The sequence below is a fragment of the Eurosta solidaginis genome, chromosome 5 (genome assembly GCF_040869045.1).
Source record: "Eurosta solidaginis isolate ZX-2024a chromosome 5, ASM4086904v1, whole genome shotgun sequence".
NCBI lineage: Eukaryota > Metazoa > Arthropoda > Insecta > Diptera > Tephritidae > Eurosta > Eurosta solidaginis.
In genome coordinates this window covers 166,639,947-166,656,361 of record NC_090323.1, presented here as the reverse complement: position 1 = coordinate 166,656,361, position 16,415 = coordinate 166,639,947, and the positions used below count along the sequence as shown (strand labels likewise).

The window sequence follows — 16,415 nt, the reverse complement described above, 5'->3', positions numbered from 1 at the left end:
CAAACAAATTCTAGAGTTACCCCTGGTCCACCTTTATGGCGATATCTCGAAAAGGCGTCCACATATATAACTAAGGCCCACTCCCTCTTAAAATACTCATTAACACCTTTCATTTGATACTCATATCGTACAAACAAATTCTAGAGTCAGGCCTGGTCCACCTTTATGGCGATATCCTTAAATGGCGTCCATCTATAGAACTATGGCCCACTTCCTCTTAAAATACTCTTTAATACCTTCCATTTGATACACATGTCATACAAACACATTCCAGGGTTACCCTAGGTTCTTTTTACAACATGGTGATTTTCCCTTACTTTGTCTCCACAGCTCTCAACTGAGTATGTAATGTTCGGTTACACCCGAACTTAGCCTTCCTTTCTTGTTATTTATATGACCTAGAGCCAGCAAATAAAAAGGTAACATTTAATAGGACGCTAAACAATCACGATTTTTATTTCCTATTTTTTATGCTATCGGTATTTTATTGCTACACTCCGGCATCTCATCGATTATACCTACCGGCATCTCATCGGTTATACCTACCGGTATCTCATCCCTAATACTTGGAAAATCAGCTTGAGCGCTAGCGTTCCCTTCAGCTTGCCGCAAGTTGCAAACGCTATCACGTTCTAATTTCACTAGTCTACGCATATGAGTTTTTGCGTCAAATAATTTATTATAAATTTCAGAGGACTTGACTGCGAACACAAATTGATAAAGCACAAATTGAAATGCGCAAGAAGATGTGTATTTGCTATTACAGATAGTAGCATATCGATAACTGCTAAGATATCCCGTTTTATGTACATACTCGTATTAAATTCTACTTTACTTTGTAATTGCAGATTTGAATGCATTTTAAATATATTATATTTCAGATTACTACATACTAAGAAAAAATAATGTATAAACTTAGTAATATTTTAAAAACATTTGAATTTTGATTAAGATGTAATCAGTAAATGCATCTATAACAAGTAAGGAAGGTTAAGTTCGGGTGTAACCGAACATTACATACTCAGTTGAGAATTATGGTGACAATATAAGGGAAAATAACCATGTAGGAAAATGAACCGAGGGAAACCCTGGAATGTGTTTGTATGACATGTGTATCAAATGAAAGGCATTAAAGAGTATTTTATGAGGGAGTGGGCCATAGTTCTATAGGTGGACGCCATTTAGGGATATAGCCATAAAGGTGGATCAGGGTTGACTCTAGAATGCGTTTGTACGATATGGGTATCAAATGAAAGGTATTAATGAGTATTTTAAAAGGGCGTGGACCTAAATTCTATAGATGGACGCCTTTTCGAGATATCGCCGTAAAGATGGACCAGGGGTGACTCTAGAATGCGTTTGTACGATATGGGTATCAAATGAAAGGTGTTAATGAGCATTTTAAAAGGGAGTAATCCTTAGTTCCATAGGTGGACGCCGTTTCGAGATATCGCCATAAAGGTGGACCAGGGGTGACCCTAGAATTTGTTTGCACAATATGGGCATCAAACGAAAGGTGTTAGTGAGTATTTTAAAAGGGAGTGAGCCTTATTTCTATAGGTGGACGCCGTTTCGAGATATCGCCATAAAGGTGGGCCAGGGGTGACTCTAGAATTCGTTTGTGCAATATGGGTATCAAACGAAAGGAGTTAATGAGTATTTTAAAAGGGAGTGGGCCTTAGTTCTATAGGTGGACGCATTTTCGAGGTATCGCAATAAAGGTGGACCAGGGGTGACTCTAGACTTTGTTTGTACGATATGGGTATCAAATGAAAGGTGTTAATGAGTATTTTTAAAAGGGAGTTGGCCTTCGTTTTATAAGTGTTCGCCTTTTCGAGATATCGCCATAAAGGTGGACCAGGGGTGACTTTACAATTTGTTTGTATGATATGGGTATCAAATAAAAGGTGTTAATGATTATTTTAAAAGGCCGTGGGGCTTAGTTCTATAGGTGGACCCCTTTTCGAGATATCGCCATAAAGGTGGACCAGGGGTGACTCTAGAATTCGTTTGTGCAATATGTGTATCAAACGAAAGGAGTTAATGAGTATTTTAAGAGGGAGTGAGCCTTAGTTCTATAGGTGGACGCCTTTTCGAGATATCGCCATAAAGATGGACCAGGTGTGACTCTAGAATGCGTTTGTACGATATGGGTATCAAATGAAAGGTGTTAATGAGTATTTTAAAAGGGATTAATCCTTAGTTCCATAGGTGGACGCCGTTTCGAGATATCGCCATAAAGATGAGCCAGGGGTGACTCTAGAATTCGTTTGTGCAATATGGGTATCAAACGAAAGGAGTTAATGAGTATTTTAAGAGGGAGTGGGCCTTTCTGGACCAGGGGTGACTCTAGATTTTGTTTGTACGATATGGGTATCAAATGAAAGGTGTTAATGAGTATTTTTAAAAGGGAGTGGGCTTTATTCTATAGGTCTTCGCCTTTTCGAAATATCGCCATAAAGGTGGACCAGGGGTGACTCTAGAATGAGTTTGTACGATATGGGTATCAAATTAAAGGTATTAATGAGAGTTTTAAAAGGGAGTGGTGGTAGTTGTATATGTGAAGGCGTTTTCCAAATATCGACCAAAATGTGGACCAGGGTGACCCAGAACGTCATTTGTTGGATACCGCTAATTTATTTATATATGTAATACCTGCCAAGATTTTAAGGGTTTTTTATTTCGCCCTGCAGAACTTTTTCATTTTCTTCTACTTAATATGGTAGGTGTCACAACCATTTTATAAAGTTTTTTCTAAAGTTATATTTCGCGTCAATAAAACAATCCAATTACCTTAACATATTTCATCCCTTTTTTCGTATTTGGTATAGAATTATGGCATTTTTTTCATTTTTCGTAATTTTCGATATCGAAAAAGTGGGCGTGGTCATAGTCGGATTTCGTTCATACCAAGATAAAGTGAGTTCAGATAAGTACGTGAACTGAGTTTAGTAAAGATATATCGATTTTTGCTCAAGTTATCGTGTTAACGGCCATGCGGAAGGACAGACGGACGACTGTGTATAAAAACTGGGCGTGACATCAACCGATTTCACCCATTTTCACAGAAAACAGTTAACGCCATAAAATCTATGCCCCTACCAAATTTCAAAAGGATTGGTTAATTTTTGTTCGACTTATGGCGTTAAAAGTATCCTAGACAAATTAAATGAAAAAGGGCGGAGCCACGCCCATTTTTAAATTTTCTTTTATTTTTGTATTTTGTTGCACCATATCATTACTGGAGTTGAATCTTGACATAATTTACTTATATACTGTAAAGATATTACATTTTTTGTTAAAATTTTACTTTAAAAAAATTTTTTTTTTTAAGTGGGCGTGGTCCTTCTCCGATTTTGCTAATTTTTATTAAGCGTACATATGGTAATAAGAGTAACGTTCGTGCCAAATTTCATCATGATATCTTCAACGACTGCCAAATTACAGCTTGCAAAATTTTAAATTACCTTCTTTTAAAAGTGGGCGGTGCCACGCCCATTGTCCAAAATTTAACTAATTTTCTATTTTGCGTCATAAGTTCAACTCATCTACCAAGTTTCGTCGCTTTATCGGTCTTTTGTAATGAATTATCGCACTTTTTCGGTTTTTCGAAATTTTCGATATCGAAAAAGTGGGCGTGGTTATAGTCCGATATCGTTCATTTTAAATAGCGATCTGAGATGAGTGCTCAGGAACCTACATACCAAATTTCATCAAGATACCTCAAAATTTACTCAAGTTATCGTGTTAACGGACGGACGGACGGACGGACATGGCTCAATCAAATTTTTTTTCGATCCTGATTATTTTGATATATGGAAGTCTATATCTATCTCGATTCCTTTATATATGTACAACCAGCCGTTATCCAATCAAACTTAATATACTCTGTGAGCTCTGCTCAACTGAGTATAATTACTTAAAATGGAATTCATAATATATGCTTTTGTTACTTATTTGAAAATTTAACTTTTGTGTGCATTATATAATGATATAAAGGACTAATTCATTACCATATTTCCCACTGGGAACCTATTAAGTATGCAGTATTACAGCTAAATCAACTTTAGGCTCGAAAAGTGTGACTGAAGTCTCTTTAAATTCAAATAGATTTTGACAAATTTCTTTGAGATTTTTCTTTATATTAAGAGTATTGGATACACCTTTTTCGAAGAAAATCTAAAAACATTCAATCTGTTGGCCTAAAATTGAACGGACAATATAACTGCATACTCAAAATACTTCTACAATATCTCTGAAAAAATTTCGTATTTTTCAAGTTAAATGTGATCAATTTAACACAAATTTTGTTTCAACTTACCTTTTATAGATTGACCTTGAAGCCCATCAATACCCACAACTGACGACGGTATAAAGCCGACAATATAAATTAGTAATGCAAATATGGTTAACATTTTGCGCCCAATACTGTAGTTGTTCTGCTTTATTTGTGTTTGTTTACTACTGTACTTATTGTTATTTTTAAAAATGCTGGCGCTGCAAAATAGAATTGAAAATAAAATTGTTGTTATTGTCATAAATTTCAGCCGTAAAAATTGATATAAAAGTCGCCATAAAAGAACAGCCAATACAAACATGTCATTGCATGCATAAAAGCTTATACATACATATACATTTACTGACATTCATACAATCATACGTACATATCCTTGCATATTTAGGTATCATAACAACGTTAACTTTGCAGAGCTAGTAAATTTCACGCATACACAACTCTTTCAAGCGAGCGTGAATAGATTGATTGATACAGCCATTATATGAACTTCAAACCTTCAATTAGAGAAATCTAAGTGCGGGTGAAACTAAACATTTTATACTCAGCTATAGAACATAAGCGAGATCACGACTGCTTTTGCCTTTTTCTTCCAACTCAGTGTAGGCCTCCCTCTTCCTCTGCTACTTATACGTTTTTTTTTTTTTTTTAGAAAAAATGGCCTTCTCACAGTTTTATTTTTCCTATTAGATTTTTTTTCGCTCGAAAAATAACAGATATTTTATGAGTTTTTTAATTTTGCTCGGAAAATTACAGTTTTTTTACCAGTTTATTTAATTCCAAAAATAATAATTACTCCTTGAGTTTTTTATTTCGTTCGAAAATTAACAGTTATACTTGAACTTATTTATTTCTCTCGAAAATTATCATGCTGGTCTTATCCTGCAGGAATTTGTACCGGTATTGAATAAAACAGTTATTTTTTAAGGGGTTTGCTTCGCTCGGTGAAGAAAAGTTATTTTTTGAGTTTTTTATTTCGATCTCAAATTAACATTTGTAATTTTAGGGGTTTGTTTCGCACTGGAAATAACCATTGTCTTTTGAAAAAACAGTTGATTTTTGAGTTTTTAATTTCCGACGTTTTTTTATTTCACTCACAAAAACCAGGCACGTCGTGGGTTCCGTCATAAATCGCATTTTCTATAAGAATTTTCCAATTAGCCAGCAGTTCATCGTACTCCGACGATAAAGAGATTCAACGAAGGTTTTGGGTAGTTTTATCATTGTGGATGGTCTTTTGTCGCATACTTGCGTTACTATCACGAGACCCTTCTATTTCTTCCCACCCCATCTTTCTCTGAGAAAATTTGGATCTCCAGAACACCACCTGCTAAATAAATGGAATTTCGGTATATAAAAGGGTGTGTGCCAGACAACCCCTTGAGACTCACAATAACGCTTCCCTTCACCATGCCTTGCTGCATTCTTATTTAGCGTGGTCTTGTAGGTAGGGCCATTCTCTACCGAGGATGCGCAACATTCATCACCGTGCTAGGGGTTTTCAAGGCTCTCTGGAATCCCATGGTGAGGTAATTAAATCGGTCCTTAGTTAAATCGGTAAACCAAAAATTGCTCCCAATTGGCAGTTATGGAAACAGTGTGTAGTAATCATCGGCTTTTTGTATATCAAGCAGCCACTCAACGGCAAACTTTCCTCTGTGTATCTTGGCTGTCCACAATGTAATAGTCTGAAGTAAATATTTGGACGCCGTAGTATGTGCATATCCAGCACACTGCTGATATGTCTGCCACCAATAACGACGTGATGGACTTGTTTTCATGTTCTTGAACAGGAGATGGCCAAGTACCTTGGTGTATGTTCTGCGGATTGCCATATTTCACGATGCGGCAAAGTCAACCAGATGTAAGCCGTTGGTAGGTCTTACATTGTTAAGTTAGCATTATCCGATTACAGCATTAAAAAACACTTCCTTGCCCGCCCTATCACCAACGATGATGTTGATATCGTGTGGTGAGAAGTCATAATATGGCTTTACTAGCTTCTTATAGACAAGCCCTTATTCAAGTTGGCCGCGTTTTTGATTGGCGCTCGGACAGATTGATGTTATATAGAAAAGCTTCACCTTTATGCGGATCTCTTCGCAGCCATAAACGACATTGTTTGGCGGCGAAGTATTATTCCATCCACAAATCCAACACCGCGGCTATGTGCAGTTTTTTGCTCTCAAATGAATATATATATATCGACGTTTTTCTGTATCTAGACTATAAAGTACTAAAAACTGCTGGGTATATATATGTGTAGTAAATTATAAATATTGAGATGCTCGGTAGTACAAAATTGCAATTGGCGATCGCAATTAATTGTCCATAACGCATTTGGCATATAAAGTACACAATTACAATTGGCGCCATGTACAAAAAAATGATGCCACAAAAGAAATTTAGCAAGAATATCAACCAACCCTGTTTTATATTGCAAAGTGTAAATTTCCAATACACACCTTTGTTCCCTCGCACTTCATTGATTTATCGCTAATCGAAATTGCAATTTCAAGTTGCTAAGTCCATTTAGTCCTTTCGGATTTTGGGAATACATTTCGTATATCGTTAACAAGCAAAAGCAGCAATATGTGAAGCCCGTGTGGCATGGCCTGCTTGTAGTGGACTGCAGGTTTGTGGTGTTGCAAATTGACTTCAGCTTTATGGTAGCCCAAAATATGTATAGGGATTTATGCATACATACAAACATATATACGAGAGCATATTCGAACTCTTTCAATCGCGCTTACAATTGCTTTGTAATTGTTTGTATTGTTGTTTTAATTATTGCTGTTGTTGTTGTTGTTTAGCAAGCATTTCGTGGCCAGTTGGTTGTTATTTGAAACTGTCCATATTTGTGTTTCAACCTACAGACGATTTATGTCAAACACGTGTATGTGTGTGTGTGTATCAGGGATGTGTGTGTTTCATGCTGTAGATTCTACAGGAAAACGACCTTGTTGTAAATTATTTTACAACTGGTATGAACACGAAGCAGAACTGGTCCTTGGAATATTTTTTTTATCCTTTTTCTATTGACGAATTATCGATTTTTTATTAAATTGTTTTAAACTTGCTTTCGATAAAAAAAGGTTATCAATGTGCTACCGATTTTTTATAGACGATTTATCGGTTTTATATCAAAAATTTATCGATTTTTTATCAAAATCTTATCAATTTTTAATCAAAAAATGGTCGATATCTTATCGAAAAGTTATTTTGGAAAATCTATGGATTATTTATAGAAAATATATCGATATGTTATCACAAAGTCATCGATTTTTCAGTGCAAAGTTAATGAAAGTCCATCGAAAAGTTATCGATTTATAAACGAACAGTAATCGATTTATTATCGAAAAATTACGATTTCTCATCGGTTTCCTATGAAATCGATGCTCAAAACACTCTAATGACGCTTTATGTGGGAACATACATACATATGTATGTATGACTAAATCAGATACCAAATTGGGACAAAGCAAGGCTTGCTATCGTTTTTTATCAAAGGTTTATCATTTTATTTTGGACTGGTTGTGGGCGTTTTTATAGGTGTGTTATCGATGAGGCATAGAAGAGTTATAGATTTGTTAGCGGTATATTAAAAAATTGCTATCGATAACAAAAAAATATCTATGAGTTACCAATTTGTTTTCGACCAGCTATCGGACCGTTGTCGAAAAAAAATCGTTTTGTTATAGAAATTTTTTCCATCTATTATCAAGAAGTTAACGATTTCTTATCTTTCTTTCTTATTTATTACGAAAAAATTATCGATATGCCTTATTTACCAAGTTATAGGCTTTTTGTAGGAAAAACATTAAATAATTATCGAAAATTTATCCGTTTGTTATCAAGGTGTTATCGATTTGATATCTAAAAGTTATGGATTTCTTATCGTAGTTTTATCAGTTAGTTATTGGGGTGTTAGTGATTTGTTATCGATACCGATTACACTTCAATAACAGCACAACAAGCCCAAAAGAAACCAACAAGAAGCCCATAACTCAGCGGAAATCGACCGATAACTCAATGATAATCTCGATATCGATAATAAATGAATAACTTGTCGATATCGGTTGTTACCGGTAAAAAGCCAACGAACTTCTTTACTCAAAGCCATGGATTATTTGTTTCTGGTAAAGTAACTATGATTTGAGAGAAATTAAATGGAATGCCCAACCCTTTCCTGGAGAATGAACCAATAGGGGCTGGTAAAAGTGCTTGTGAAGGAAAATGCTGGCATTACACTCACTACGTATCGCCCTGCTTAAGTAGTGATCTCGAAAACTTTGTAAGAAATGAACATTCCTTTTCATGTCGGCCGAGCCAAGGCTTTTAAGTTATCGCAAATTATTTAAGCTTGTCAAATTGAAATCTAAAATTTTTGATTTGAGGTTGTTAAAAATTTATAAATTTTTCGGAGTTGTTCAATCTCACCGAAAAAATTCTAAAAACAAACTAGTACTTTATGGACTTACTTTGTGTCTCCCTGCATGTTAAAAAAATACATATATCTTTGTAATAGGAACATAAATATCAATAATTACAACAACAACACACATTGATTTGTTGCCTGCTAAACCACAAATATTACGAGCACACCAAATGGCTTTCCGGCATCTACTTGAATTTCATTGGTCTGCTATGGCATTTGAGGGGTGAAAACTGTGCACGAGCTGTGAATCTATATTGACTTTACAAAAATGTAATACAAACTCACTTTTTGCGACATAAAAGGACACGTGTGTGTGTTCGCCAGGGAATGCAAATTTGCACCTGCATTTAAGTACACATTTATTGAGGCGGATTGGTCATTTGCCGTTTTAGAGTATGAAACAGTTTCAATGTTTTCGGAGAATACATGCAATAATTAAAAAAAATTAGTATGACACTTCTCTACACTAGAAATATTCTCCATAAATTAGAACTTAAATATATTTTTTAGTGAGTTTTAGATTTTCTGAAGTGTACGCAAATGAAGCAATTCTGCGCGATTTCAGGATCATTTCTGGATTATTTTCCGAATCATTTGGAAACTATTTCAGAATCAATATGGAACAGTTTCAGGCCACTTCGGAACTAGTTTCAGAATTTATTCAAAATTATTTCGAAAATAATTCGAAACCATTCCAGGATTTCATCGGGATTATTTTAAGTATTGCTTCGAAGACTTCAGCATCATTTCGATACTATGTCGGTACAATTCATTGCCTGTTTTAATCTCAAAAGTCGAGCGATTCTTTGTTTAATATTTTCTCCAAACTTTTAGGTGAGTAAGTTCTTATCTCAGCGAAGACCAAATTGGACAAGTTTTCATCCGATTCTTCACTAAAATCGAACCAAAATATAGGAAAAGTACCGGCGTATTCGTCTGAATAAAAATATACTGAAAATAATAAAATGTAACTGTTACTCGAAGTTATTAATATATTAAGAGGTGGGGTGTTAATCAAAGTAATTGAGCTTGTGAACACTTAAAAAAAGTGGTTTTCACCACTTTCGAAAAGCAGAATGATTCTAGTGTCAATATCTTGACCTTGTGACCATTGCAAATTTGCTGTTGTGACCATTTTATATGGTCATAATTTCAATTGACTTTGTGGCCATTTGAGCTGATCATGTCACGCCATAAACCTGAGAGTTCTCAAATTTGTATCTATACTCTACCCAACACAAAAAAATAACGTGTTGAGAAATGTCAAATTTATCAGAAATGTTGCTTCATGGGGCCCGAGCAAATTTTTGGAAGCCATCTATATCAAACTACTAGACACTTGTATTTTTAACAACACCCCAGTATTTATCAATACCCTTGCTATGTTGTTGTTGTTATAGCAGTCAAATTAAATGGGGTTACACCGAAAGGACAGTCCTTGGTCGGGAAAAATCCCGAATCGCTTCGATACATAAAATCTGATACTCTTGCTATCTCTTTCCATCCTGCAAACATATTTCGGTGTTTCTTTAGTTTTCTCAGTTCTACCAATTTTAGCGACGAGTCAGAAGCAATTATAGCCTCTAACGCTACATTCTATAAAGAAAGAACAATTTGTGCATTGATAAAAAACTAACGAAATAAGCGGTTTTTTTCAGTCTCAATTTGTATGCATACATACAGTAATACGTTGTGAGGTACACAAACCAAAAATAGTTCCCACATAAATTGAATATTATTTATGCAAATATATAACTTATGTGGTTATTTAAATTTAAGCCCAGACGAACCGCAAATATGACTCTGTCATACAGCTTAAAGCCATGGTAACCACAAAATATGTATAATTATGGTAAAGGTATTGGCTAACAAAAAGACTTGGAAGGCAGGAAGTCGAAGTTAAGCAAATGCTCGTGTATCAATTAGTTAAATGGGAAAAGGAAATATGCAAACGATAGTGAGTTGAAGTCAATAAATCTGAAGGGAGTGTAACAATAAGAAGCCTATTTTGGCATACATATTAAATATAAATATTGTTATTGAATTACAAATAAAAAGAAAATAAAAAAATTTTAAGCACTTCCTTTATATAAATGAAATGGAATTCAGCGAAAAATGTGTCATTACGCAACGGCATATTCTTGCTGAACTTTGATTTTAAAATTTAGATACAGAAATTGAAAAAATATTATGAGAGATAAAAATATAAAAGTGGAGCGCACATCACTTGGATTGGAAAGTTGGCATAAAAGGAGTCAACTTATCAATATATGGTCAATTTATTGCGCTCCACGTTTATATTTTTATTTTTTCATAAATGTTTTTACAGTTTCTAAGTCAAAATTTTAAAATCAAACTTCAGAAAGAATATGTCTTCATATAAGGACACATTTTTCTGATTTTTCTCCATTTATATAAATGAAATGCTTAAAAAAAATTTTTTTTCCCCATTAGTTTGGCACAATCAAGCTCTTCTATACGAAGATCATTCAACGATTTTACTCAGCTCAATGCTATGGAAGCCTGGCCTTTGGCGAAAAGTGCAGATCGTATATTCACCACTTCTTTATCCATCTTACACCCTTGCACTTTGTGAACTATGCAAGCTCAACACAGTATATTAATTGAACGCAAGATTCCCTCAGTTCCGTACAATTCTTGTGAATATCTCGATCCGTGCTCTCCCTAGCGAAACTTTTTGTTTAACGTTTTATACTGTCATTGGCCGCTGAATTAAGTTTGAAATTTCAAGTCTGTAGCTCGTCGAGAAGGTAACTAAAAGCCGGTTTAAGTTTTCATCTAATTATTTCGATCCGTGCGCCACCTAACGGATCTTTTTCCCCTTTTGTTGCATTGTATCATTGTCTTAACCCATATGTGAAGTTTCAGGTTTGTAGCTCGATGAGAAGCTACTTAAAAATCGATTGCAAAATTTGTATTTAAAATATGGAAAAACATTCAACCGATCTAATATAAAGGAAATAAAAAAAGGATTTTAATACGAATTAGTGAAGTGTTTAATTATATGTGAAAATCATGTGAAAGCTTAAATTACCCGCACATAAATTTAACAAAGTAAAAAAACCTGCGTTGAACTGGCTAATCCCTAAGGACCCCGCATAGATAAAAAAAAAAATCTTCCTAAAATTAATTTACTGACCACATAAATGCAAATGTGCAGCCAATCAGTTTTTTTTTTGTTGCACCTTTTGAATCGATTGACATTGACGCGAAATTTCAATTTTGATGTTAATGACAGCGACGTTGATGTGATGTGTGGTCAAAGGCGTCAATACATGAGCGCGTTCATGGACCACAACATGCAACTAAATGACATTGTTTTAAGGAAAGATATATCGTTCTACACATATACCCGCTTAGTACGTGTGACCGCTGCTCATTCACTGCAACAGCATGCATTCTACTGCCCAAACGAACTGTTCCAAATTTTGCCACTAACACTTTGATGCTCTTCATTGATGTCATTCAATGCTCAGGGCTTCCATGAGCATTGTTTGTTGTAAATATTTTGCATATTGTTTTATAGTTGTATTATTGTTGTGTTACTAAGGATGTACTGATGTCATATTGACGTAAATTTACTGCTACTATTAGTGAAATGTAATGGCGGCATAAATTAAAAATGCCACTCATTGTAATTGCTTGAAAGTGGTTTCGGAAGCTTGAAAATAACAAACTTACTTGTACAAAAGTACAACAAATAGGTATATACATATGTACATATATTTACATTCTCTGTCATTAACTTCATGCACATTTGTATTGTTGTAAAGGCAAATCCCTGATGAACTGCCAACAAGGCTACTTTTGTGCAGGACATTTGTATAAACGAAGGATTTGAGCAAATCTAAGCTTTACAAGAACAACGCTTACTTTCTTAAATGGGAGCTCATCATCTACTTTTGGCGCTTAACCGCACAATCGATTTTAGCCATTTAGAAACAAGTCACGCCAGCAAATCCTGTGTTGCGAGAGCTGACGCCAACTGGGAACACCAAGAGAGATCTTATTCCACCTGCCTCTTTCAACTCAGTGGGGATTCTTCCCTACAAGCTGCGGTGCCGACTGAAATACTTTTTGCCCCATCCGCACAACGTGAATTAGCCAGCGAAGTCTTTGGGTTTCTATTCGCTGCACTATCGTCATATCTTATCTATCATCTCATTATTATACCAACTTCGATACTCGCCGTCGGCATCACGGACAGAACCATGAATCTTCCGGAGAACTTTTCACTCCAAAAGCCATCTCATCTTCTCTCGACATCATCCATGACTTCGAGCCAGGGCAGGTATAATAAGTGACATGTAGAGCATGGTTTTTGTTTGTCCAGAGAGAACTTTACTTTTCAATTGACTACCTAGTTCAAAGTAGCATTTGTTGGCAAGAGTTCTTCTCGGTTTGGTTGCAAAACCGTAATTTTTTTTATCTGTTAATGCTGGTCGCCAACTGAACGGAATCCTTCACAGTCTCCAACTTATACCCATCCACAGTTTGGTGGTTGCAAATGCGCTAATTTTATCTTCGATCACAGCAAGTACTTTGTCTTCGTTCTAATTTACCACAATACCCACTTTGTTTGTTTCTTTATCTAATCCAGAGCAGGCCGAACTCACAGCGTAATTGCTTAGGCCAATAATATCAATATCATCAGCATACGCCGGTAATTGTACGCTCTTATAGAAGATTGTACCATCACGTTTTACTTCTGCGGCCAGAACTATCTTCTCTAGCATTATGTTAAAGAAACTAAATGAGAGGGAGTCACCTTTTCTGAAGCGTCCTTTGGTTTCGAACAGCGCGGAGAGGTCCTTTCCAATCCTTACGTAGTTGGCGGTGTTGCGCAATGTCATTTGGCACAGCCTTATTAACTTTGCAAGTAACTTAACGTGGCATACAGCCAACTTCTTTTCTCGCTGTCAAGGGCTGCTTTGAAGTCGACAAAAAGATGCCGAGTGTCGATTATCTTATCGTGAGTCTTCTCCAGGAACTTGCTCATCGTGAAGATTCGGTCGATAATAGATCTACCAGATCTGAAGCCACACTTATGGTCCAATCATTTTAGTCTTTCGGCGTTATTTAATTTAATTCTAAAATATGGCGTTTGAGAACAAATCAATGGCGTTCTTTAAACAAATTATTTTATTTATTTATTTATTTAATCAACAAAGAATAATTATAGATTATTATAGACTGTTAATTAATGACTGTTAATATACAAAACTTCAATTTTACATAGCTTATATAAAAAGTATAGTTCACTTTATGACAAGTATCTGATTATCAGGTTCTTAAATGTAAATTTACTACAACCAAAATCAAACGCCAAGGAATAGGAATAAGCATTAAATTGAGAAAGTGTCCTCCTAAGGGGACCATTCATTGCATAAACCGTTCTAGCAACACTCATATAAAACAACTCGTTACAACGAAGGATACGACAGGGTACATTAAAACGAATTTTCATGAGGAGGTAAGAACAGTCAATTGAGCCCGAAACGATATCAATGACAACGTATATTGACAACAGAATTCGCCTGGAGTCTAGTGACATAAAATTTATCAATAAACAGCGAGAGTGATATGATGGTACAGGGTCTACAAAGTTCATCGACCGCAATGCAAAGCGCTTAAAAGCTCCCTGAACAGACTCCAACCGCTTGATATAAACTGCATGAAAAGGTCTCCAAACAAATACCGCATACTCCAACCTCGATTTAACTACAGATGTGTACAATAGTTTGAGAGTATAAGGATCTGAAAATGATGAGCAGTTACGGCGGATAAAAGCAACCATCGCGTACGCTTTAGAAACTATATAGCTTATGTGAGTGTCAGCTTGGTATCAAAATACACACCCAAATTTTTAACTTCAGTTGACTTTTTTAATCGAACGTCTGATATACTATACGATGTAGGAACTAAACCAGAACCTTTAGCATAAGTGGTAAAATGACACTTACAATATTTAGGAATAGAAGATTACGGACACACCAATGGTATGAGTTTCTAAGCTCATTTTTTAAGATTAAAGAATCATCCAAGCACTTGATTTCATGGTATATAAGATGTTTGCCAACAGCTTGCTGAGATGGGGTGACATTCGAATCAGTAGTCGATATGATATCATTCGTTGAGATAATACTGAATAAATAAGCAAAAAAAAATAACATTTCGCTTAGAGCTTTAATATACTTCCTTATGAAATTATTTCAGTAGATTGTGTTATTAAAAATTTCAGAGGATGAAATGTCTTCAGGGTGTCTAAAAACTTACAAGCAATGGGTACAAAGTGACATCAAAGAATATAATAAGTCACGCTAAAAAACGAAAACTTTTGGGAAATTTTCAATTCACATTTTTAGGTATTCAAGCATGCAAATTTCATTATTAATATTATGACCATTTAAATGTGTATTATAATTTAATTAGCATTTATTGACCTATAAAATTGTGTATAATTTTTACGTGAATATCCACAAGCTTAAAAAACAATGTCATAAACTAGTCATTGGATTATAGATCTAAATTTAGTTATCTCATGCCAAATAGCAGTCAATGAATATTCAACAAAAAGCTTAAATTCAGAAATTTTATTTCATTCCCACGAATAAAACAAGTAAGGAAGGTTAAGTTCTGGTGTAACCGAACATTACATACTCAGTTGAGAGCTATGGTGACAACATAAGGGAAAATAACCATGTAGGAAAATGAACCGAGGGAAACCCTGGAATGTGTTTGTATGACATGTGTATCAAATGAAAGGCATTAAAGAGTATTTTATGAAGGAGTGGGCCATAGTTCTATAGGTGGACGCCATTTAGGGATATCGCCATAAAGGTGGATCAGGTTTGACTCTAGAATATGTTTGTACAATATGGGTACCAAATGAAAGGTGTTAAAGAGTATTTTATGAGGGAGTGGGCCATAGTTCTATAGGTGGAGGCCATTTAGGGATATAGCCATAAAGGTGGATCAGGGTTGACTATAGAATGCGTTTGTACGATATGGGTATCAAATGAAAGGTGTTAATGAGTATTTTAAAAGGGAGTAATCCTTATTTCCATAGGTGGACGCCGTTTCGAGATATCGCCATAGTTCTATTTGTGGACGTCATTTAGGGATATAGCCATAAAGGTGGATCAGGGTTGATTCTAGAATGCGTTTGTACGATTTGGGTATCAAATGAGAGGTGTTAATGAGTATTTTAAAAGCGAGTAATCCTTAGTTCCATAGGTGGACGCCGTTTCGAGATATCGCCATAAAGGTGGACCAGGGGTGACCCTAGAATTTGTTTGTACAATATGGGTATCAAATGAAAGGTGTTAAAGAGTATTTTATGAGGGAGTGGGCCATAGTTCTATAGGTGGACGCCATTTAGGGATATAGCCATAAAGGTGGATCAGGGTTGATTCTAGAATGCGTTTGTACGATATGGGTATCAAATGAAAGGTGTTAATGATTTTTTTAAAACGAAGTGATCCTTAGTTCCATAGGTGGACGCCGTTTCGAGATATCGCCATAAAGGTGGACCAGGGGTGACCCTAGAATTTGTTTGTACGATATGGGTATCAAATTAAGAGTATTAAGGAGGGTTTTAAAAGGGAGTGGTGGTAGTTGTATAGGTGGTCGCCTTTTCGAGATTTCGCCATAAAGGTGGAC

At 35.4% G+C, this 16,415-nt stretch overlaps 1 protein-coding gene across 15 annotated transcripts in view; it reads right to left on the bottom strand.

The window, feature by feature from the left end:
* LOC137233656 (collagen alpha-1(XV) chain-like) overlaps window positions 1-16,415 on the bottom strand; it is a 1,316,768-nt gene that overhangs the window by 966,078 nt on the left and 334,275 nt on the right. For all 15 annotated transcript variants that reach the window (XM_067756874.1, XM_067756865.1, XM_067756879.1 and 12 more), the window contains one exon: window positions 4,322-4,497. In XM_067756874.1, coding sequence (XP_067612975.1) covers window positions 4,322-4,497 — 176 coding nt within the window. The remainder of the gene's footprint in view (window positions 1-4,321; window positions 4,498-16,415) is intronic.